General features: G+C 34.8%; 2 protein-coding genes across 2 annotated transcripts; one reads left to right on the forward strand and one right to left on the reverse strand.

Moving 5' to 3' along the window:
* Positions 1 to 1,228: 1,228 nt before the first annotated feature.
* LOC113752407 lies at positions 1,229 to 3,583 on the reverse strand. The gene is made up of 3 exons (XM_027296519.1): positions 3,224 to 3,583; positions 2,395 to 2,911; positions 1,229 to 2,286 (listed from the first exon to the last, which is right to left on the reverse strand). Exons 1-3 carry the CDS (start codon positions 3,581 to 3,583, stop codon positions 1,229 to 1,231), a joined length of 1,935 nt encoding a protein of 644 aa, XP_027152320.1.
* Positions 3,584 to 18,190: 14,607 nt separating this feature from the next.
* LOC113752408 (receptor-like protein EIX2) lies at positions 18,191 to 20,873 on the forward strand. Its single transcript, XM_027296520.1, has 2 exons — positions 18,191 to 20,612; positions 20,749 to 20,873. The coding sequence occupies exons 1-2, from the start codon at positions 18,191 to 18,193 to the stop codon at positions 20,871 to 20,873; spliced, it is 2,547 nt and encodes an 848-aa protein (XP_027152321.1).
* Positions 20,874 to 26,104: the final 5,231 nt, after the last annotated feature.

Genomic DNA, 26,104 nt, shown 5'->3' on the forward strand with positions numbered 1-26,104 from the left:
CAAATTTTTTGTTTTTTTGTTTTTTTTTGTTTTTTTTTTGTTTTTTTTTTGTTTTTTTTATATAAACAAACATAACTAAACTTGAAAGATAAACCAACTGCAAATCCTAGTAGCAATACTGTATAATCTTCACGCAATAAAACTCAAGGCATCCTTTTGACTCAAGCGTTCCAATTAATAAACGTTCAAATTAAAAAGCTTACGGGTGGCAAATCTTGGGTATCAGACAAAGAAACAATCAAGACTCAGATTGGTTAACTAGGTGTGGAAATAGGCATTTAGATAGTCAAAAGGGTTAAGCCTAATTGCCCTTATCATTTTAATGCATCAAATTCAAGCATGGTCTCAACATGTATAACAAAGCAAGTTCTAGAATGTCAAACCATGTATAATATCACTCAACAAAAGAAGATAGAGCAAAATATATTAAATTACTCATAAAGCCCAAAAGCTCACAAAGTGGTTAAAATTATGTCAAATCTAGCACATCCATCATTCAAATCAATTGCAAGAAAATAGAATACTCATGCCAATAACATTACACTATTCATATTTGCATCTTGATTGCTTTCGTAAAACACAATAGAAGCTCCAAAACTAGATTTAAAAAAAAAATTTTATGACAACTTTTTCACTTGAAATATTCCCTCCCCCACACCTAAATCAGACATTGTCCTCAATGGATGAAATTTAAGTGCAAAAAGAAGAAAAGAGGACTTCCCTGATTATTGAACTGAACATTCGGGAGGGAATAAGTTGCTTAAAAATCACTGCAGGCGAAGCACATAGTGAGGTTCAACTTGGGATCGCAATATTGGAGGTTTTGTTGTAAGGCGTGGGCACGCTGTATAAGAAATAGTTTTCTGTCCATCCAATCGTAAAATAAACAATGCCTTCTGGACATAGAGCGTGGGCACGTCTTGTAACAAATAGTTGACAGTCTAATCCGACCTAAAATGAACAATGCCCTCTGAACATAGAGCGTGGGCACGTCTTATAACAGAATGTCTTCTGACCAAGGAATTTTCATCCAATCAAAGCGAAAACTTCATGAGCACGTCCATGGCCTGCAACAAAAAGCCTTTTGTCAAAAAGAAATGAAATAAACTTAACTTCCACATAAAATCATGAAATAAAAAAAATGCAAAAATGACTAAAAATTGAAACTCTTGGGTTGCCTCCCAAGTAGCGCCTTTCTTTAACGTCTTTGGCTAGACAATACCAATGTTCAGTCAGGGTGTAACTCAAACTTTTTTGCAACTCTTGACATTTCTTGCGAATCCAAATTGCGATTGATTACATCCTTCAAAGCATCTCTACCATTTAATTCAAACTTCTGCTGCATGAAAGGGTCAATTTCATCTATAACAAAAACAGAATGTGCCTCACTAGAATATTTCATGGCATCACAAATATTGAATTTTATTATTTCACCATCAAATTCCATTGTCAAGGTCCCTGAATAAACATCAATTTTTGTTTTAGATGTCATTAAAAATGGCCTGCCTAACAAAATTAGAGGTGAAACAGAGAAATCATCATCCATTTCTAACACATAGAAATCTGCAGGAAAAACCAATTTATCAACTTGAACTAGAATATCCTCTAACACCCCATCAGGATATGCATTAGACCTATCGGCAAGTTGCATAATGACACTCGTTTCTTTTAAGGGTCCAAGATTCAGAAAATTATAAATGGAACGAGGCATGATATTTACTGCAGCTCCTAAATCTATCAACGCTTTTTCGACCTTAACATTCCCTATTTTGCAAGGAACAGTAAACATACCTGGATCCTTATGCTTAGGAGGCAATTTCTGTTGTAGGACCGCTGAAACACTTTCTCCCATATAAATCTTTTCATAGTCTTTTAACTTTTTCTTAGTGGTGCATAATTCTCTAAGAAATTTTGCATATTGAGGAATTTGCTTAATGGCATCGAGAAGGGGAATATTTACCTCAACTTTGCGAAAAATGTCAAAAACTTCTTGCTCTTGCTTCCTCTTCTTAGATTTTGCAAATCGACTGGGAAAAGGAGGCGGAGGTGTAACCACTTGTGTTGATTTTTCTCCAAAATCTGGTTGCTCCAAGGCTCTAGGTTGAGACACATTCCCCTCTTTTTCGAGCTCTTCCTCGATTGCTTGTTCAGAAATTCTCTTGCTCGGCTCAGGCAACTCTTTGCCACTTCTTAATGTGATGGCACTGGCATTTTGCTTGGGGTTGACAATTGTCTGCGAGGGTAGCTTTCCAGATAATTGAGACTCCAATCTATTGATTGTGGAAGCTAACTGGCTCATTTGATTCTCCAAATTATGAATGCTAGTTTTCGTCTCCTGTTGAAATTGTTGAGTGTTAGTAGCCAAAGATTTCACAATATCCTCAAGTGACATACCTGATTTAGGAGCAGATTGTTGCTGTGAAAGTTGAGGTCTAGGTTGATATTGTGGCTGTTGTGGAAATCCTGGTGGCCTTGCTGCATAACTAAAATTAGGATGATCCCTCCATCCTGGATTATAGGTGTTTGCATAGGGATCATACCGCCTCTGAGGTGGTCCTGGAAATCCAACTGCATTAGCCTGCTCAGTCGAATCATCTTGGAGTGTGGGGCACATATCTGTTGGATGACTCGAACCATAGCAGATTCCACATGTTTTCAATTGCTGCATTTGTCCTATAGCTAACTTTTCAACCAAAGAAGTTAGACAATCTAATCTTTGCTCTATTGAAGAATTACTTACCTCATTGACTCTACGAGTTGTGTTATCCTGCCTGTCTCCAAATTGTTGAGCATTTGCAGCCATACTCGATATCAAACTTCTTGGCTCCGTGGGTGTTTTATTCACTAAGGAGCCCCCACTGACAGCATCAATAATTCTTCTGTCAGTTTGGGACAGACCCTCATAAAAATACTGGATGAGGAGTTGGTCAGGAATTTGATGATGAGGACAACTAGCACATAGTTGCTTGAATCTTTTCCAATATTCATGTAGAGTCTCTCCATTGAATTGTCGAATTCCACAGATGTCTTTCCTAATGCTTGCAGCTCGGGATGCATGAAAGAATTTTTCTAGAAAATGCTTCTTCATGTTTGTCCATGTGGATATTGACCCAGAGGGCAGATAATAGAGCCAATCCTTAGCTTTATCGGCTAAGGAAAATGGAAAGGCTCTTAATTTAATTTGCTCCTCTGTGACTCCCTGGGGTTTCATTGTCGAGCAAACCACATGGAATTCTTTGAGATGCTTGTGGGGATCTTCACCTGGTAAGCCATGAAAAGAAGGAAGTAAATGGATTAGTCCAGATTTTAACTCAAATGCAACCTCTAATGTAGGATAAGTAATGCATAGAGGCTGTTGATTTAAATCTGGTGCAGCCAATTCTCTCAATGTCCGTTCATTAGCCATGGTGCTATCTATCTCTTCCGTCTCACTAAATGAATCCACAAAATCTACTACTGAATTATGTCCAGTAGATGAGGAGGATGCCTCTGCTCGTTCTCTTGTTGCTTTTCTCAATGCACGAGCAGTCTTCTCTATCTCAGGATTATATTGCAGTTCACCTGTACGAGAAGATCTAGGCATAAACCAGTAACAATAAAAATAAAAATAAAAAATAAACAAAGAAAATAAAATTCAAAGAAAATAAATTTATTTTGACACCAAGTCCCCGGCAACGGCGCCAAAATTTGGTGGGTGTCAAACCAGCAAAAATAAAATTCCTACTCTTAAGTCACGAATTAAATTCACTATGGTACTGGAGCATGAACTTAGGCTGTGCAATGGGTTACTAGCTTCACCCTGGTGCCAGAGTTTGCTTGATCCGATATACCAAAGTATCTTAATTACGTGAAAGATAAAATTCGAATATAGCAGTGAGTAGGGTCGAATCCACAGGGACTTGGGAATTTATTTTGAATGAATGTAACATTAAATAAAAATAAAGGGATTGATATGGAACTGTCTAATTTAATTGCTCAAATAAAAAATAAGACAATCGCAGAAAAAATAAATAACAATAAATATAAAGTAAATTAACGAAAGGAAAATCTCTAGTCAAAGTTATAATCTCCACTAATGGTTCGCATCATTGATCACAGATGCAGAGATAAAATCTTTCATTTACAAATAAACTGGTTATGGTTGTCAACAAGCTCTGACAACCTGCCTAACTTTCCTGATTCGATAACCACAACAAGCTCTGTGGTTATTGCGCTAGCCAATTAAGCAGTCCTAAACACGCTCTTAGGATTTAACTTATTGACAGCATTAATCATTAGACTGGCCACCAATTATAACTAACAAACACACACGCTCGGTTTATTTAGGCTATATCATATATTTCCGCAACAACAACTCAAAAGTTTCTACTACAATTGAATCATGTCACTTGCCACATGCACTAAAATTACCCAACAATTACGGATTGAGCACTCTTTAGCGTTTCTTTCTTTTTTTTCCAAAAATGGGCCTCGTGTGCAATTGAAGCTCAATGGGATGCGGGCTTTCTACTGCATCAGTTGTAGTGTTCTTTGCTGTAAACTAACCAAAAGCAAAAGCCCAAAACGCTTGCTAACTTAATGCAGTAACAATCATCAACCGAACAGGCCATTGTAGATGAATACTCTTGGATGGTTTCCACACCCCATCATCCCTGATGTAGCGGTTTTCAATTATCAACTAAGAAACTTGTATCAAGATTTTCTTAATGGAATTTCCTCAATTAGGCTTCAATTTCTCCTTTTCTGCCTCAATTGACTTGAAGTTCCTAGAAATCACACAAAAATTCAAATATAAGTAGAATCTAGCAAATTATCACAACATTTGGTCAAAATAAAGGGGGAAATATTAACAAATAAACTGCCTAATTTGCGCATTAACAAATTCCCCCACACCAAGACAATGCTTGCCCTCAAGCATTCACTACCCAAAAATCACAGTCAAGATCACAAATACTTGAATAGCTCCATAAACTTGCACAAGTGTCACATCTTCTCAACAATTTCACCAAAATGAGGATGTTAAAAACTTGACAAACCTCACATGGATAGCAGTGTATACACTCAACCACTCAAAATATGGAAAGGATGTTTATATCACTCAAATCAACAACATGGAATGATTTTACCATATGCTTGCTAATATATCAAATCTCCACCACTTTAATGAACTTGATACAAAAATCAAAGGGTCTTTTAATAAGGATGTAATGGGGCTTGGATTAAATGTTAGACAAAATGGACCATTAGGCTAATAATGTCAAAAGAAATACCAATAGCTCATTGCATGAAATGAATCGCCCCTTTTTTTTTTCAATCCCCTAACTCCAAGGCACATCAACAATCAAAGCCAACTCTACATAAGAACCTTCACACAGGCATCAACCCAACTTTCTCAACACTACTACAAGGACACTTCCAAATTTTTTTTTTGTTTTTTTTTTTTTTTTTTTGTTTTTTTTTTTGTTTTTTTTATATAACAAAACATAACTAAACTTGAAAGATAAACACAACTGCCAAATCCTTGTAGCAATACTTGATAATTTTCACGCAATAAAACTCAGGCATCCTTTTGACTCAAGGTTCAATAATAAAGTTCAAATAAAAAGGCTTAGGGTGCAAATTTGGGTATCAGACAAAGAAACAATCAAGACTCAGATTGGTTAACTAGGTGAAATATGATCAAGGTAGGCTTTTGAAAGTCAAAAGGGTTAAACCTAATTGCCCTTATCATTTTAATGCATCAAATTCAAGCATGGTCTCAACATGTATAACAAAGCAAGTTCTAGAATGTCAAACCATGTATAATATCACTCAACAAAAGAAGATAGAGCAAAATATATTAAATTACTCATAAAGCCCAAAAGCTCACAAAGTGGTTAAAATTATGTCAAATCTAGCACATCCATCATTCAAATCAATTGCAAGAAAATAGAATACTCATGCCAATAACATTACACTATTCATATTTGCATCTTGATTGCTTTCGTAAAACACAATAGAAGCTCCAAAACTAGATTTAAAAAAAAAATTTTATGACAACTTTTTCACTTGAAATATTCCCTCCCCCACACCTAAATCAGACATTGTCCTCAATGGATGAAATTTAAGTGCAAAAAGAAGAAAAGAGGACTTCCCTGATTATTGAACTGAACATTCGGGAGGGAATAAGTTGCTTAAAAATCACTGCAGGCGAAGCACATAGTGAGGTTCAACTTGGGATCGCAATATTGGAGGTTTTGTTGTAAGGCGTGGGCACGCTGTATAAGAAATAGTTTTCTGTCCATCCAATCGTAAAATAAACAATGCCTTCTGGACATAGAGCGTGGGCACGTCTTGTAACAAATAGTTGACAGTCTAATCCGACCTAAAATGAACAATGCCCTCTGAACATAGAGCGTGGGCACGTCTTATAACAGAATGTCTTCTGACCAAGGAATTTTCATCCAATCAAAGCGAAAACTTCATGAGCACGTCCATGGCCTGCAACAAAAAGCCTTTTGTCAAAAAGAAATGAAATAAACTTAACTTCCACATAAAATCATGAAATAAAAAAAATGCAAAAATGACTAAAAATTGAAACTCTTGGGTTGCCTCCCAAGTAGCGCCTTTCTTTAACGTCTTTGGCTAGACAATACCAATGTTCAGTCAGGGTGTAACTCAAACTTTTTTGCAACTCTTGACATTTCTTGCGAATCCAAATTGCGATTGATTACATCCTTCAAAGCATCTCTACCATTTAATTCAAACTTCTGCTGCATGAAAGGGTCAATTTCATCTATAACAAAAACAGAATGTGCCTCACTAGAATATTTCATGGCATCACAAATATTGAATTTTATTATTTCACCATCAAATTCCATTGTCAAGGTCCCTGAATAAACATCAATTTTTGTTTTAGATGTCATTAAAAATGGCCTGCCTAACAAAATTAGAGGTGAAACAGAGAAATCATCATCCATTTCTAACACATAGAAATCTGCAGGAAAAACCAATTTATCAACTTGAACTAGAATATCCTCTAACACCCCATCAGGATATGCATTAGACCTATCGGCAAGTTGCATAATGACACTCGTTTCTTTTAAGGGTCCAAGATTCAGAAAATTATAAATGGAACGAGGCATGATATTTACTGCAGCTCCTAAATCTATCAACGCTTTTTCGACCTTAACATTCCCTATTTTGCAAGGAACAGTAAACATACCTGGATCCTTATGCTTAGGAGGCAATTTCTGTTGTAGGACCGCTGAAACACTTTCTCCCATATAAATCTTTTCATAGTCTTTTAACTTTTTCTTAGTGGTGCATAATTCTCTAAGAAATTTTGCATATTGAGGAATTTGCTTAATGGCATCGAGAAGGGGAATATTTACCTCAACTTTGCGAAAAATGTCAAAAACTTCTTGCTCTTGCTTCCTCTTCTTAGATTTTGCAAATCGACTGGGAAAAGGAGGCGGAGGTGTAACCACTTGTGTTGATTTTTCTCCAAAATCTGGTTGCTCCAAGGCTCTAGGTTGAGACACATTCCCCTCTTTTTCGAGCTCTTCCTCGATTGCTTGTTCAGAAATTCTCTTGCTCGGCTCAGGCAACTCTTTGCCACTTCTTAATGTGATGGCACTGGCATTTTGCTTGGGGTTGACAATTGTCTGCGAGGGTAGCTTTCCAGATAATTGAGACTCCAATCTATTGATTGTGGAAGCTAACTGGCTCATTTGATTCTCCAAATTATGAATGCTAGTTTTCGTCTCCTGTTGAAATTGTTGAGTGTTAGTAGCCAAAGATTTCACAATATCCTCAAGTGACATACCTGATTTAGGAGCAGATTGTTGCTGTGAAAGTTGAGGTCTAGGTTGATATTGTGGCTGTTGTGGAAATCCTGTTGGCCTTGCTGCATAACTAAAATTAGGATGATCCCTCCATCCTGGATTATAGGTGTTTGCATAGGGATCATACCGCCTCTGAGGTGGTCTTGGAAATCCAACTGCATTAGCCTGCTCAGTCGAATCATCTTGGAGTGTGGAGCACATATCTGTTGGATGACTCGAACCATAGCAGATTCCACATGTTTTCAATTGCTGCATTTGTCCTATAGCTAACTTTTCCACCAAAGAAGTTAGACAATCTAATCTTTGCTCTATTGAAGAATTACTTACCTCATTGACTCTACGAGTTGTGTTATCCTGCCTGTCTCCAAATTGTTGAGCATTTGCAGCCATACTCGATATCAAACTTCTTGGCTCCGTGGGTGTTTTATTCACTAAGGAGCCCCCACTGACAGCATCAATAATTCTTCTGTCAGTTTGGGACAGACCCTCATAAAAATACTGGATGAGGAGTTGGTCAGGAATTTGATGATGAGGACAACTAGCACATAGTTGCTTGAATCTTTTCCAATATTCATGTAGAGTCTCTCCATTGAATTGTCGAATTCCACAGATGTCTTTCCTAATGCTTGCAGCTCGGGATGCATGAAAGAATTTTTCTAGAAAATGCTTCTTCATGTTTGTCCATGTGGATATTGACCCAGAGGGCAGATAATAGAGCCAATCCTTAGCTTTATCGGCTAAGGAAAATGGAAAGGCTCTTAATTTAATTTGCTCCTCTGTGACTCCCTGGGGTTTCATTGTCGAGCAAACCACATGGAATTCTTTGAGATGCTTGTGGGGATCTTCACCTGGTAAGCCATGAAAAGAAGGAAGTAAATGGATTAGTCCAGATTTTAACTCAAATGCAACCTCTAATGTAGGATAAGTAATGCATAGAGGCTGTTGATTTAAATCTGGTGCAGCCAATTCTCTCAATGTCCGTTCATTAGCCATGGTGCTATTTATCTCTTCCGTCTCACTAAATGAATCCACAAAATCTACTACTGAATTATGTCCAGTAGATGAGGAGGATGCCTCTGCTCGTTCTCTTGTTGCTTTTCTCAATGCACGAGCAGTCTTCTCTATCTCAGGATTATATTGCAGTTCACCTGTACGAGAAGATCTAGGCATAAACCAGTAACAATAAAAATAAAAATAAAAAATAAACAAAGAAAATAAAATTCAAAGAAAATAAATTTATTTTGACACCAAGTCCCCGGCAACGGCGCCAAAATTTGGTGGGTGTCAAACCAGCAAAAATAAAATTCCTACTCTTAAGTCACGAATTAAGTCCACTATGGTACTGGAGCAGGGACTTAGGCTGTGCAATGGGTTACTAGCTTCACCCTGGTGCCAGAGTTTGCTTGATCCGATATACCAAAGTATCTTAATTACGTGAAAGATAAAATTCGAATATAGCAGTGAGCAGGGTCGAATCCACAGGGACTTGGGAATTTATTTTGAATGAATGTAACATTAAATAAAAATGGGGGATTGATATGGAACTGTCTAATTTAATTGCTCAAATTAAAAATAAGACAATCGCAGATAAAATAAATAACAATAAATATAAAGTAAATTAACGGAAGGAAAATCTCTAGTCAAAGGTATAATCTCCACTAATGGTTCGAATCATTGATCACAGATGCAGAGATAAAATCTTTCATTTACAAATAAACTGGTTATGGTTGTCAACAAGCTCTGACAACCTGCCTAACTTTCCTGATTCGATAACCACAACAAGCTCTGTGGTTATTGCCCTAGCCAATTAAGCAGTCCTAAACACGCTCTTAGGATTTAACTTATTGACAGCATTAATCATTAGACTGGCCACCAATTATAACCAACAAACACACACGCTCGGTTTATTTAGGCTATATCATATATTTCCGCAACAACAACTCAAAAGTTTCTACTACAATTGAATCATGTCACTTGCCACATGCACTAAAATTACCCAACAATTACGGATTGAGCACTCTTAGATGGCTGTTAATTACTCACACAATTAAACAGTAATCAAGTATTTAATTGCAAGAAATAATCATATGCATAAGTGAACAGGAAATATATAAATACTTGCAAATTAAAGAACGTAGGCAAATCAATTCGATCTCACAGTTTTGTCGAACCAAAACTTCGATTTAACCTCTGACTAGATGAAGAAATTTGCCATTCCTCATAGTTGAATTGCAGCCAAAAGTACTACTCGAGTTCTTAATTGAAAAAGGAAAATAAATTGGGAAAAGGAAGGAAAAACGGGACGGAACCGAATGGCCTCCGCTGATTTTTAGAGTCTCCCCTCTTTTGTTGAACCCGAGGTCTTATTTGACCTAGCGTTCCCCCAGGGCTTCTTTAGCGTTTCTTTCTTTTTTTTCCAAAAATGGGCCTCGTGTGCAATTGAAGCTCAATGGGATGCGGGCTTTCTACTGCATCAGTTGTATTGTTCTTTGCTGTAAACTAACCAAAAGTAAAAGCCCAAAACGCTTACTAACTTAATGCAGTAACAATCATCAACCGAACAGGGCATTGTAGATGAATACTCCTGGATGGTTTCCACACCCCATCATCCCTGATGTAGCGGTTTTCAATTATCAACTAAGAAACTTGTATCAAGATTTTCTTAATGGAATTTCCTCAATTAGGCTTCAATTTCTCCTTTTCTGCCTCAATTGACTTGAAGTTCCTAGAAATCACACAAAAATTCAAATATAAGTAGAATCTAGCAAATTATCACAACATTTGGTCAAAATAAAGGGGGAAATATTAACAAATAAACTGCCTAATTTGCGCATTAACAGATTCCTTGCCTGCCAAAGATGATGCTGGGTCGCTGATAGAGCTAACCTCCTTAACTTGTGACAAAAAGAATTAGATGTATTACGCTTGCTCCACCAATATACTTCTTGCCATACCAAATTTTCCCTATACAATAAGCACAACTTTTGAATCTTGCCCCAAAAACTACGGCTGAAGTCACATTCAAAAGCCAAATGTTCTAGTGTTTCATCGTCTACATCACAGAAAACACAAGTAGAAGATACAGCAATTCCCCAGTTTCTCAGCCTTGCTTTAGTGTTTAATCGATGTCTGACCGCTAGCCACAAAATAAATGCATATCCTGGGATTTAACCCTTCCCCCACACTAATGTATACCACTGCATCCTGTTTCCAGATTCAATAAACTGTTTAAATGCATATTTATAATATTAAATTCACCAGTTAAAGTTTCAGTCCAGCTTACATGATCATCCCTATGTAAATTTTGTAACAAGGAGACAGGAGTTGATTGACACTGTTCCTTGATCTCCTGTGAACATCTTCTCCCAGAGGGCCGCTTCCATCTATCCCAATCAATGAATTCCGCCACCTTTGAATCCTTGGTTAACCTTAAATTCTTCCGCAAATGTTCAGAAAATTTGAGATGCAAACGCTCCAACGGGTGCCAAATATCATACCAAAAAAAGGTATTCTGACCATTTCCAATCTCACTTGCAGAAAAGGATAAATGACAGTTCTCAATTGCAACACTTTTCTCCATATCCATGAACAATCCTTCAGCACTCCATATCCAATTAATATTATTGGACACTTTATTTTTTAAAGTATGAAATCTATCCCACTTTAGTTCTTAGATTTTAATATCGGATACTACTTTAATCTATAAATTATGAAATTCATCCTACTTTAATCCTTAAACTATGAGCATGCTTGCCTACTATTCTATTAAATTTTAAATTTATACATCATTTGTCTACTATCCTATTAGTTTTGACAATTTTGCAGGATAACCTCTTTTCCCTATATTATCCCTTCTTTTACATTTTGGAGAGTAATATGGTTATTACATTCATATTCAACTTTTGAATTTTGGAGAAGAAGATTGGAAAGAGAAGTATAAAAATTACAATCAAAATACTATTTTTAAAAAGTTAAATTCTCGAAATGTGACAAAAAATTGAAGCTAAGGAAGTATTAGTGTGACCATAATAAATTAGCTTATTCTAGCTTTTTCCGTTTTGTTACGCAAAGCGTCATTTTTTGATTGAGAAGCTTAAAGCTGTCAACAGGACCAAAAAAACTCTTTGCCAACACACTTGGAGGCCAACTAACGCTGGTTCCATAAACAACATAGCATCATCTGTTAAGCTGGCTAACTTTGGAAATTTGGCGGTAGTTTGATCCGGTGCCAGAAGTGGATCCCTATCCGGATCCACATCGGCGAAAAATACGAGTGACTTTATTTAGTTGTAAGGCCTTTTCTGATGTTGCCTCTCCTTTCCTTTTTCTTTTTCTTTTCCTCCATTGTTTTACATACTTTGTGTGTATGCAAATGCTTAAATAAGAATTATTGTAATATCTTATTATCAAGACAACAAGTACCACAATTATCCAAAATGTATACAACTTTTGGCGCCTAATTGATTGTGGTATTCTGACTGTCACCCTGCTCTTAATCTAAATTCAATATATTTGGTTCCTCTAATTAGGGAAAATGGCCAATTTAGTCCCTAAACTTTTATTTTTTATCGATTTAGTCCCTATATATTATTTGAAACCAATTTAATCCTTAAACTTATAATTTGGTTCCAATCAAGGAACTCAGTGGCGGCGCCACCGCATAATTTCCATCATGCTCCTAATCGAGAAACCCAAAAGGGGTATTTTAGGGACTTTAATGAGCCCAATGTCTCAGCAGCAACGCAAGCTTTCAACACATGTATACGTGAACCTCTCCGACTGAATTCCAATCCGATGCATTAGTATTTCAATTTTGTGTGAATGCATTAGTGAACTATAACCAACGTTTTAAAACTCAGACCATTAATTGAACCAATGAGGTGTTCGGGTCAAGATTCAATCGGTCAGATCGATTCAACCCTGGTTCAATGAATTTTTTTAAAAATAATTTATATAAATATATATGCACAAAATAAGACATGCATTGGACTAATTTAAGACTTTATATGATGAAAAAATTAATATTTTCAAAGAAGTTGGATTTTCACAAATAAATTTTTTAAATTATAAGTTAAAACAAATAAATTTCATCTCAATCTTAATTGAATTTACCAAAAAAATAATGTTAAATAAAACTCAAAAATTTTGGTATTTAGATATTGCAACTTAAGAAAAAAAGAAGTTTTGAATTTGGAGGAAGTCAAGAAAATAGAAAATAAAAATACAAGCTTGATAAAAGGCAAAAAATAAGAAGAAAGTGAGTGAATGTAGCATTTAATAATTAGTTTTTAGGGTTAAGGAAAACATATTTTTTTAGAAAAAAACAAAAAACCCGCCGGTTCAACGGTTCAATCCAGTTTTTAAGTATAATTAACCTAAAGCATGAACTGGACCAGAGTCAAGGCTGATTCGCGATCCGATCGGTCGAACCGGTTGGTCCGGTCCAATTTTTAAAACACTGACTATAACTACATTTGTCCGGCACTAGAAAGCAAAGACCGGGAACCGGTCTTGGCTCCAGTCTGGTTTTTAAAACACTGAGTAATATTGCATATTATATTTGTCCCTTATTTTGTAAGCTGTGCTTCGAACAGCTACCTTAGAAATGCACAACGGTTAAACCTTAAGGAACCACCACTGTAGCTGCCTTATGGAGTTTTGAAGAATTCAAACACCAGAATATTCACTCAAGATTTGAATGATTCACTTATCTCCAGCAAAACTGTGAGTGATCGTTAAGAGAAACAGCTGTAGAAGCATCAAATGCATTTAGAAACTTTATTAGTATTTATTAATAATGTAATTTTTGTTATATTGTTGGATTGTAATCATTTATTTTACTCCCACCATTGTGGCTTACTTGTAATTTTATAAGGAAAAAAAGCTTAAAATATTTGATAAATATTCAATTGATTTGCTGATTTCTTGTAGGAAACTCCCATGTTAATTTAACTTCGAAAGAGAGGATCAAAATTTGTTTATCTAGCAAACATAAATCAGAAAATCAATTTTAAAACCATGCAGGGATTAAACCACAATATTCAGAAAAGCACCAAAGTGGGAATCTTTTTCCTTAAAACCAAATTTGTTTAATAAACATTCCTCCGGCATCAGAATTTCCGATGCTGAGTCACGACTCAAGACCAGACCCTCCCAGCAACGTCAAGAACACAAAGGATAGGCAATTATATTAAATTAGGAATTAGCCCCTTGAGGTTGTTCAATCATAATTTACCCCTGTTCTTTTGCATCTTAAATGCATTGCTTTTTCTATGTCGTCATTAGGTAAATTAGCCAGCTTGAACTTGGGATCACAGTGAGTCTTTAACTTACCTCAAGAGCTGCCATCTGCAGTTAAAGCCATTGTAGCTCTAGATTCAATGTCGTTTCCCAACTTTAGGACACAAGTTGTAAGGGAATCATTCATGGGAAAGCACGGTGTTCATGGCAGTCACCAGAGCATCTACAGGAATTGCTAAAGTACAGATGGTACCGTCTTGCAAACATTGGAGAGGAATAGCGAATTATTTCGACATATGAATCATTCTGTGAAGTGCCTCGCTTGGTGAGAGGTGATTCTGCTCTTGATCAATTGGGATTTTCAAACTTTCGTAGACTTAGAATGTAGCAAGTGCCATGTGATATTTTTCTTCAATTTGGATTTGTTGGCAGGGAGTTTTCGTCCATTTATAAGGGAAAACTCTGTCAAAATTTTCTTAAAAATAAATAAAATTTTCTAATAAAAAAATACTTAATCGTTTACTTGCACCCAAAAAAAAAATTTACTTGCATGACTGACCAGGGAAACAAAAAAGCTATAAATTATAATCCACTAAACAAAAATCTTGCATTTACATAAATAAATAAATTTATTGATGCACATTATTGGTTGTAATTCTTCAATTATCCAAGCCCAATAATTAATATGAATAAGGAGAAGGAGGGTATAAGGCCAGAGGCATCGAAACCATTATGATGAAATTTAATTTGGTAACCCAACCCGTAGTGGAAGGAATTGTTGAAGAACGTGAAAACAAATAATAATAATAATAATAATAATAATAATAAGGAGAGACATGTTTAAAAATGAAAACAAATGGGAAGAAAGTAAAGATCGCGCTTTTTTTTTTTTCAAGATACCAGTTGAAATTTTGGTCACACCGTTTAGCGCTGCTGGATTTGATGGTGGAAGAAACTAAAATTATTAATAAAAACTACTTTGTGTTCGAGAAAAAGGAAAAGGACTAAATGAGAAAAAATATGAGATGGGCGAATAAAGATACTTTACATAAGTTGTAATTTTTTTATGCACTGCCTGTGTATACATAAGTTATATTAGATATATGCTACATAATTTAATTTTAAATTTGAAATTCAGTTTTTCCAAAAGTAACATACATCTAATACTGCTAGTGTAAAAAATATTTACACTAATAGTGTACAAAAACTTAATTCATTATTTGCCAAGCTCTTTTTTTTTTTGGTATCCAAATTATTTGATTTGTCGTCAATTATATAGAATTGATAAAAATTTGAAACTGTTAGGTCTAAATATGTCTTCAAGGAAACTTTAAAGATGAAAATGGTTCAAACCCCAAAATATTTATTATTCCCATTTGACAAATTTTCAATTGGTTTGGTGATTTTCTATCAAACATTTTGTATTAATTTAAATTGCAAAAAAGAGGGTGGAAATTCTGTGGTAGCGTAAATTAGTAAATCAACCAACTGATAGGGAATGAACATTTCCATTAATTGAATCTAGAATATGTCTCCAAGGATTTTTTTTCCACAACGTATAGGGACTTTCATTGACTACCTAATTTATTATTTAATATATTAACAAAAATCGTTCAAGACAGTTAACCTGACAACGATCCCTATCCCAAGTTGTCGATGGACTGGTTCATACTGATAATTCTTATGAAAAACGAAATATGAAGACTTTTATGTAGTCGTCCTTATCAACAATTTCTACTAGCATTTAAATCAACCACCCATTTGAGCTAGCTTTATCAAATATCAGGTACCAAAAAACATCCAATGGGGCATCTTCTTGGTATTTATTCGTGTTTACTGCTACTGTTCTTATTCAGTTCTTATTCAAGTCTCCAGCCAATTCCCATTTGGCAGTAGTAATCAATCTTATCACTATTTAGATCTTTACTGGTATATTGTACATGAAAAAATGTTAAAATTTATTAGCAAAGTCATAAATTTTGTTTGAAAAAGTAGCAAGTTTTGTAAAAAAAATGTGATGTTTTGTTCGAAAAATAGAAAGGTTTTGTTAATGATATAGTAACATTTACTAAAAAAGTGGTAAGATTTGTTAATGAAGTCATAAGTTTTTCTTGAGAAATCGTACCTTTTATATAAAAAAATGGTAATTTTTGCTAAAAAATCTAGTAAGATTTGATATTTAAATAGCAAGTTACAATAAATAATAAAAGTTATTTGTTTTGTGCAAAAACTTACTATTAGTTATGCCAAATTTACTATGACAATTTTGTCCCTAGTAAAAGCTGTGATAGCAGGATAAAACCTATATGTCGCATCATATTAGCCACTCATTTATAAGTATGTATCCATCGAAACAGCGTCCATTTATGCTTGTAAACTTTTCAAAGTCTTCACCCAATTGGAGGCTTTTCCCTAACTACATGTATACAATTGATACGTCATTGGCAATTTTTTTCTATCAACCAGACATGGATTGACTTTTTGGATAGAATTTTGAATTTAACATCATTGCCCAATAGGGTGGCTTGATGCTAGGAGTTGTTTTCCTTCTAAATGACCCATATAATTGCCGACATGAACAGATCATATAATTTGGTTGAGGCCCCGGCAATAAGTGAAAGTATTGGACCACCAAACCTACTATTCTAACCCCTTTGAAACGCTATATGTATTGGACGTCTTGATCTTGAAGGCTATGCATTTAGGAATTTTTCTTTGTTTTTCCTGGTTTGATATTTGCATTCTAGGTTGTTGGTCTATTCTTTTGTTTTTTTTTTTTGAGCTTCATCTTCTTTATAATTTAAAAGCAACTAAAATGTTTTACTTATGATTTATAATGCCACATGAATGTCAAAGAATGTCTTCCTTGGAGAAAGAACATGTCCTTCAAGAAAAACTATCAGAGGTCATCCAATTAAACTGTTTGTCGCACTATATATAATTCACTTTAGGTATAAATACTTTTTGACTGCTCAAACCTCTTATTCAACATTATAAACTTTTGAAAGATCAAATTTTGATAATGAACAAGTACATAAAAAAAATTCAAAATCTATACAAAACTTTTTGATAAATGTGAACCGTTTTTTTTTTTGTAACTATCCAAAATGCAATGCAGAATACTGTCCTTCGTGCTTTAGATTTTGTTGTTCTCATCTCATGGAAACCTTATTGACTTGCTTCTTTAATGTAAACCTATCAAATTTAGGATGTGTGACAAAATTTCAATAGCTTTGGTGATTTTAAGTCAAACATTTTTAAATTAATTTAGATTGCAAAAGTAAGGGTCGTAAATCAGAAAATCAATTCCACAACCAACTGATAGAGGATCAAAATTTCCATTAAGTCAGTACAAAATATGTCTCTAAAGATTTTGTCCGTAAGAAAATAAAAATTTTCCATGGTGGGTCACGACTTCCATTGATGAGTGGACTTGGACCCGGCACATCCGCCAATTTTTTCTACCCAAATTCCATGATCTTGAACGTTGTTTATTCAGGTATTCTTTACTTCTTATAATTTTAAATGCGCATTTGAAATTCTCAAAAAATTACTTTTTCTCATTTTATGTGGAATTTTTAGTTGTATTGCTAATGCTTATAATTAATGATAACCAACAAAAATAATTGCTCATGTATGTTGTTTTTCACACAAAAGTTCATAAAACATGAATTCTCAAAATGTAAAACTAATTTCCAGAATACTAATTTTTACAATTAAATATGACTTGAATTATTTACGCATGCATATAGTGTGCCCCGATCACTAGTTCATATGAATAAAAAAACATAGGTTAGGATTGAATTTTTTGCGGTAACGAGGGTATCCAAATTAAATTAAAATATAAATATAAAATGAATTAATATTTCCATTTGTATGTCACCAAGGATTTTCCCCACAAGCACGCGATGATTTTCCACACCGTCTTTCACCTCCACCACGTTAACGAATTTTTTTTCCACGAAGACTTCAAGTCGTCGTCCTTTTATCAGCTTTGTATGGTTCCATCCTACTTCCTACAAACACAGAACATTGAAGTGACGCTTTTTGTAAGTGTGTAAATAAGGCCACCTGGCCATCTGAGCTTACTATGTCAAATAAACCAATAATACCAAAGAAATCCAATGAAGCATCATCTTCTTTGTACTTCTTCATCTTTCCTACTACTCTTCTTATTCAGTTCTATTCCTGTAACCAGCCAATTCCTGTTTGGCGGCAGCAAACAAGCATATAATTATTCAAATGTCTCCTGTATTGAAAATGAACGACAAGCTCTTCGTCTTTTCAAACATGGATTGAAAGATGAATCAAATCGTCTTTTGTCTTGGATTGGAGAAGGCTGTTGTTCATGGGAAGGAGTTGGTTGTCACAAAATCACTGGTAGTATTTTGAAACTTGATCTGCGCAATATGGTGCCACTCTATTCTGATGAAGATCATTGCTGCACAAATTGCTTGGGAGGCCAATTAAGTCCATCTTTGGTCAATTTGACCAATTTGCAATATTTGGACCTGAGCTCGAATTATTTTTCAGGAATCCAAGTTCCCGCATTCCTTGGATTGTTGAAAAACTTGAGATACCTCAATCTCTCAAGCGCAGGATTTGATGGTGAAATTCCCCACCAGTTAGGAAACCTCTCGCATTTATGGTATTTGGATCTTGGGTGGAATGGGTTGAGGACTAAGGATCTTGGGTGGGTTGTTGGACTCTCTTCTCTAGAAGGCCTAGTCCTGTCCGAGGTGAACCTTACAGACGCTCAAGATGGGTTCCAGTCAATTAACATGCTTCCTTCACTAACAACACTAGACTTGAATCGTTGTGGTCTTTTCATCCATCCTCATCTTTTACCAATGAATTTCACATCTCTTTCTTCCCTTGACCTTGTTGGAAATAATTTCAACAACTACACGGTCCCTCCTTGGCCCCGTAATCTTACTGGCCTCCATTATCTTCGTCTTGGTTATAATAATCTTTATGATCCAATTCATGGTCTGTTTGACCAAATGACCTCTCTAGTTCATCTCGATCTATCTTTAAATCGCTTTGATGCATCAATGTTGAAATCACTTTGTAATGCAAGCAGTCTTACTTATTTGGATCTGAGTGAGAATAATTTGCAAGGGTCAATACCAAGTGAAATAGGCCAGCTTTCAAAATTAACAAATCTATTGTTGTCCTCTAATAAATTAAATGGTACCATACCGACCAATCTTGGGCAGCTGACGAAGCTACAAGAATTTGAGATTCGTTACAATTCATTAACTGGGGTCCTATCTGAAGACCATTTTGCGAAACTCCGAGAGCTGAAGTGCCTGGACCTAACTGGAAACTCACTCGCTCTGAACGTGAGCTCCTCGTGGGTTCCTCCTTTTCAACTCCGACGAATTTGGATGGGATCCATCATTGTGGGACCCAGGTTTCCAGCTTGGCTTCGGACGCAGAATGAGGTTTGGGAGTTAGACATGCGGAACGCGAACATTTCAGATGCCATACCCAACTGGTTTCGAGTGCTTTGTCATAGTATTATGTCATTAGATCTCTCTAGCAACAGCCTAACTGGAAATCCTTTGGAGTTCAAACAATTGAAGCATAGACCAAGTCGTTATGCTGATCGAATTATATTTCTAAGCTCCAACAAATTGACTGGATCTCTCAAATCATTTCCGTCGGATATTTCAGGTTTAGATCTTTCACACAATTTTCTTACAGGACATATTCCGCAGCTTGAAGTTGGTCAAACGGTTGTGCCTGAGCTGTCGTCTATCGCACTAAATGATAACCGTTTCACAGGAACCATCCCTGAAGACTTGTGCAAGTTGGAATATTTAGAATTTCTAGATCTATCCAACAATCTTCTGTCCGGAAGAGTTCCTCTGTGTCTAGGAAACTTGCAATCCCTGACGGGCCTAAACTTGGCAAATAACAATCTATCCGGTCAAATTCCGAGTTCACTGGGTAACTTGGGGTCACTTTCTATGCTGCATTTGAATGGAAATAAATTCATTGGGAAGCTCCCTACCTCAATGCAGCATCTCAGAAATTTGCTAATTCTTGATCTCGGTGACAATGGACTAAGGGATATTATACCAGCTTGGATTGGGGAAAGGTTATCAAATTTAATGTTTCTAAGATTTCAGTCAAATAACTTCCATGGAGCTATTTCCGATACACTCTGCCAACTCTCACATCTTCGAGTGCTGAACTTAGCACATAATAACTTGAGTGGATTTATTCCTCACTGCTTTAACAACATTAGTGCCATGGTATCAGGCCTAGATAGAGGTCATGACATTGGTGCAGGAGAAAGCCTTCAAGACATTAAGGAAGGAAGAGAATTTGAGTACCCGTTATCGAACCTTGTGCTTCTTAAATCCGTAAGCCTCTCAGCAAATAATTTAGTTGGCGAGATCCCTGATGAGATAATGGAACTGGTTCAATTGCAATTTTTGAATCTTTCACATAATCATTTGACTGGAAGGATCCCGGATAAGATTGGCAACTTGAACCAACTTGAGGCGCTTGATCTATCAATGAATGCACTCTTCGGTGCGATACCCGAAACCTTATCTACCTTGAACTCGTTGAGCTTCCTGAATTTGTCACACAATAAACTTTCAGGCCCAATACCATCAGGAAGTCAACTTCAAACCTTGACCGATCCATCTATCTATGAAGGAAACAGTGGACTTTGTGGCAAACCGCTCCCAAACAACTGCTGGGAACACAAATTGCCTACCAAAAATAGGCCTATTGATGAGGATGAAGGCCACAACGAATCTGATTGGTCTTGGTTTTATGCTGGAATAGGACCGAGTTTTGCTGCCGGGCTGTCGGGAGTTCTGGGAATCCTTCTCTTCAAGAAGTCATGGCGCTATGCATACTTCAAGTTTATAGAAAGTGCCTGTGACAAAATCTGGGTAAAGACTACTCGCCTGAGGAGGAATTTCCGTTGAGTAAGTTCCTATAAAAGCACTTATACTCTATTTTTCATATCACACACTAAGGAGCCACATATCTTTGATAAATTGCTCTTTGAAAATTTCACATTTTTGTAGACATTCCTTCATCTAAATTGCTCTTTGATAATTTGCAAAATTATTGTGATTTGTAATTTGTTTTTCCAAATATTTCTAAATATTTGTGTTATGCATACAAAGAATAACGTTGCAATTGTAACGTAAACTAGTAGATGCCTGTTACCAATTAACTAAACCAAGGCGATTCTAACATCAAATCAATAGCTTTTGAAGGAATTTTTTCCCCAGTGAACTATTATGTGATTGGAAACCAAATATTTCCTTTCCTTACCTTTTGAAATTTTGATCCAAAAATTAGATAGCAAAACCTTTCTCTCTTCCTACTAGCAATTGTTTCAACTCTCTCAAAAGTTTGATATCTAATAATTCTCTTATATTATTCATACTTACATTACATTTTCTTATGTTTCATTAAAATCGATATTACAAGAATCTCATTGATTTTTTTTTATTTATGACCGATTATAAATATAAGTATTTTACTGTTAGCATTTGAACGGAATAAATATTCGATGTCGAACAATTTAGATTATTTATCTTGTTCACTGATCTAATTTTGTGTCAACGGATTTATGCTTCAGAAGAATTCTATAGTAATTTATGCTAATAGTTGATGTAGTTATTTAATTTCTAATTGGTTTACAATCTAGCTTTTCTCCCAAAAACTCTTACAAACTACTAATTAATGTTTTTTAGGTACTTTTGAACCAGTGATTATTCTAGATCAATAAATTTTTATATTCATGTAATGCTGATATATATTTTGCCCTTCCTAGATTAGTTTTCTACCTCCTCCACCACTGCAAGGAATAAAGATTTGGCAATTTTTATATTTTAGACCAGACAATGTTGCCTTTTCATATATATCTCTTTTTTTTTGGTTGGTTATAGATGAAATTGGCACTTTGCTGGAGAAAATTTACTAATATTAGTACTTTGTTATCTTCCAATCTGATAGGCCCACAATCATTCAAGTGCTTGCTGCTGCTGTTGTTTGGCTCTCAGAATGAGCAATTTCTTCTAGGTGATTTGAGAAGCAGTTGTAGTTTTATTGTATTTTTGTATGATTATATTTTGAGGCAATTTCTGCTGATGTAATATGAAAATTAGACCTCCTTTTATTTGCTATGAATTCTATGTCAATAAAAGTTATAATAGTTTGACTAAAAAATTTTATTATTTTGTTTTGCCTGACAAGAGACTTCCATAAACTAAACAAAATTATGCAGAATAATTAAAACATATGCTTGACTCCATGTTTTGCTGTTGGCTTTGCAATTCCTTAGAAATGCTGAATTCTTGATGGTTTGGCAAGCAAAATGATTTCCAGAAAAATAGTTCTTATATTTTGGATTATCAATTTGTCAAGGAAAATATGCAGCAATACAGAAATCAATCTTGAATTCACTTTATTTGTTTTCATTTCTCAAATTTCACAATTCAGCAGAACACAATTTGACTCCCATTCTTTAACCAAAATTGTCTTCACAAGTTCACTGCCATCTTCAACCCACTTGTTTTTTATGCTCATAAACGCGTTTAAAAGAAAAAAGGAGTTGCCCAATATCTTGTATAAAAATTTAACAGCTGAATTGCTAAGTTTAAGACCCTATTTACCTCAAAATTTACTATGAACAATTCTCAATTGCTTTGATTTTCCTAAAATATGCTTTTCTATCTACAAAAGCAAAGAAGAAAAAAACCAACCGTCTACTTCTTTAAAATTTCCCGTCATAAACAAACTACGCTGTTGAGCCATTGTAACATTGTTTGATCAAACATAGTAACTAGAGATTTTCTTACTTTATTTTATTTTTATTGTATTTTTTTATTTTAACGTAAATAGAAAGTCTTGAACCCAGGATCTACCATCCAATCCATCCCTCTCCCTTCTTCTAGTAACCAAAGATTGTATCGCTGTTTGATAAAATGTAATTACTCTATGTTACTAATTATGCGCAATTTAATATCAGAGGTTTTGCAAGTGTTTTCAAGAGTATTTTTAACCAAAGATTCTATATCTTTTTCATTATTTACTTTTTCCTAAAATACACGTGTACATAGATTGTGCCTTACCTAGCGATCCTAATAATTACACGCACTAGTATGAACTGGACAAAATTTGCTACTTGTGAGGCCCATTATCCAACATTTACATGAGTTGCCATTTTATTTATTTATCGATAGTAATTAATAAAAGAGAAGGATGAAATGATTACCTTAGTAGTTTTGACAGAGACTTTAGGGCTCGTGGAGTTGAATGTAGCGTAGGATTATGTAGAGCCTTGTTCTGGTTGGGCCAATCGACTCATTATGGTGAAATGAAGCCAAAAATTCATGGGCCTGGAGTTCAAGAAAATATTCCAAATCTGTAGTTGGTGGTATAGTTGCAAATCATCTAAAGTCAATTGCCGCCATCCCCCAATGAGCAGTGACTTCAAACCCAATTGAGGTTTTTTCTTTGGTTCATGTTCAAGTGGGAGGTAAAAGGTAACTTTATTGGAGTTTACCTATAAAAAGCAATTTTAGAATATTGATATTTTGGTTTTCACTTTAACATCACAACTTAAGAACATTGATGTTTCTGCAAATTCTTTTGACAAACAATACCCATTATTTCTATTTGTTACTGGCATATAAGTTCCTTAGAAATTAGAAAACATTGATGTTTCTACTCTAGAATATTAATTTTGTCTTTCAATTGTGACCTTTTGCATTGAATTTCCAATTATGAGGATAAATATGAACAACACAATTAAAGTAGAGGGAGACCATTGGAAAAATGAGAAGTTCGAGGGAAAATATTAAAACAATATCACAAGGATAAAGTGAATAAAAAAGGGGAAAATTTTTGAAACCTCACAAACAGCGCGGTTGTTTGTGAGCTTGAGTAAGAGTAGCTTTGATCAAGGCTAGAGGAAAGAATTAGACAGAACTTAAGGTCCATATCCCCCAGAAGCAGCTTCTATCATCATTGATGTCCAGGAAAACCAAAGATATTAGATTGGCAACTCTGATAGATGACATCAACAATTTAAACTCTTTATTTCAAAAATGCTCATTTTGTTTAGATGTAGCAAATGACAATATAAGTAAATTTGTTAGTACTTGTGCAGTTGGCATTTGTGGTGATGAGGAATGGAATAATTCTCAAGGTGTGTAACACTTTTGAATAGTCTCTTGGAGCTGTTGCTCTACAAGTGTAAAGTTATGAATTTACCAATACAACTCCTATCGTTTCAGAAGAAAAAAAATGCTCAAGAACTACTTTTTGAAGTGACTTTCTCACGTTTTTCTGCAAATCAATTGTACTCAATCAGTGCAAAGATCCATAGAATTTTATACAAAAGTATTGTTCTATGAAATTAATTTCACGTAACCCCTTTGACGTTTAACATAATTGCAAAAGCTAGCAATAGGCATTGAGAATCACACTTAACTCTCATATTTTAATGCTTACATAAACAAACCCAAATAAGATTAGCAAAATGTTGCTTTGATTTTCCTAAAATATGCTTTTCTATCTACAAATGCAGAGACGAAAAAAATCAACCGTTGACTTCTTCAGAACTTCCCATCGTAAACAAATTACGCTGTTGTGCCACTGTAGTATTATGTGATCAAACATGGTAACTAGAGATTTTCTTACTTTGTTTTATTTTTAGTGTATTTTTTTTATTTTAGTGTAAGTAGAAAGTCTTAAATCCAGAATCTCTTATTTGTACTCCCTTTTTCTTATCACCGAATCCATCTAATAGGTGTTGGATCTGTGCAATAATAAAATCCTACTCTCAAAGTTGTAAACAAGTACAATGGCAAGTAACGTCATCTTCATAGGGATTAGGAGAAAAATTTGTTTCTTTCAAAATGAGAATTAATCGGGGGAGTTTGGACAATTGAAAATGAAAATCAACAATCAATGCAAATTAAAAATAATTAAATTCAAACAAGTTAAACTTAATTCAAGGATAAACGAACTCTAGCAAGGAAATAACTCCAGGAGTGGTTCAAATGATTGATTATCGATACAATAATTATTTCAATTATTCGCTAATAAACATAAACGACCAACTTTTTCTTAGTGTCTCAATAGTTAAGGTACGTTCGTTAACTACTTTTTTAATCAAAAAATAACTCTAGATACGCCCATAGAATTTAATTTCTTGATTACATTAAAAACCAAAAGAGCCCTATTCTAATTAACAAACACACTACCAAGGTTTATTTAATTTAGATCGTATGTCTCCCTAACATGATCCCAATCACATTAATTGTCACTAATTTAAGATAATTAAACAATTACAGATTTAACTGTCCTAATTGACAATAATTCGTGGGGTTGAATTAAATATCAGGCGCCTTGGATATTCAAACAACTAACAACCATGAGAAATTAAATCTGAAGACATACAAATATTAATGAATAAAATAAATTGATAAAAATGATTAGATCTCATAGATATTGATGAACCAAACCCTTTGTTATTCTTCAACTAGAAAAAGAGAATTTAGTTGCACATCATCACTATTGAACAATACGAATTGATTGAAGTGTTTTCCGTAACCATCTAATAATGTCCAAAACATAAGAAAAAGAAAAAACGATGAAGGCGGCTAAAGCTTTCTGACTTTTTTCCGTGAGTGCCGGTCACAAGACCCCTTGACCTTTTTTAGCACCCCCAATTCGGTTTCTACTTGGCTGACCGAAAAATAGAATTCTAATTGAAAAAGGAAACTTCAAAAATAATCCTAATTGTTCCCTAAATAAAAACATCTAAGAAAAATGGCAATTTTCTAGTATTTGGCTCTTTGCCTAACTCCCTAGGTAAACTCCATCTTGACTTTGCAAACTCGCGCTTGATGACCAATTTTAAGAAAATTGTCCCTTTTTAGCTTTTTTCGCTCCAACGCCCTATAATTAACACAAAACAAAAAATATAAGCAGAATTCGATAATTAAAACAATATTTGACAAGAATCAAAGGGAAATTAATCATAAATT

The sequence above is a fragment of the Coffea eugenioides genome, chromosome 11, assembly GCF_003713205.1.
Source record: "Coffea eugenioides isolate CCC68of chromosome 11, Ceug_1.0, whole genome shotgun sequence".
Classification (NCBI taxonomy): domain Eukaryota; kingdom Viridiplantae; phylum Streptophyta; class Magnoliopsida; order Gentianales; family Rubiaceae; genus Coffea; species Coffea eugenioides.

What these genes read in the sequence shown, in the direction of transcription:
- LOC113752408 (XM_027296520.1), top strand. Translation starts at nt 18,191, where the DNA reads ATGAAGCATCATCTTCTTTGTACTTCTTCATCTTTCCTACTACTCTTC. An exon ending in ATCAATGAATGCACTCTTCG is followed by an intron (nt 20,613 to 20,748) that starts GTGCGATACCCG and finishes TGAAGGAAACAG; the next exon opens with TGGACTTTGTGGCAAACCGC.
- LOC113752407 (XM_027296519.1), bottom strand. Translation starts at nt 3,583, where the DNA reads ATGCCTAGATCTTCTCGTACAGGTGAACTGCAATATAATCCTGAGATA. An exon ending in ATCTCAAAGAATTCCATGTG is followed by an intron (nt 2,912 to 3,223) that starts GTTTGCTCGACA and finishes CTCCTCATCCAG; the next exon opens with TATTTTTATGAGGGTCTGTC. An exon ending in ACAATCTGCTCCTAAATCAG is followed by an intron (nt 2,287 to 2,394) that starts GTATGTCACTTG and finishes TGAGCCAGTTAG; the next exon opens with CTTCCACAATCAATAGATTG.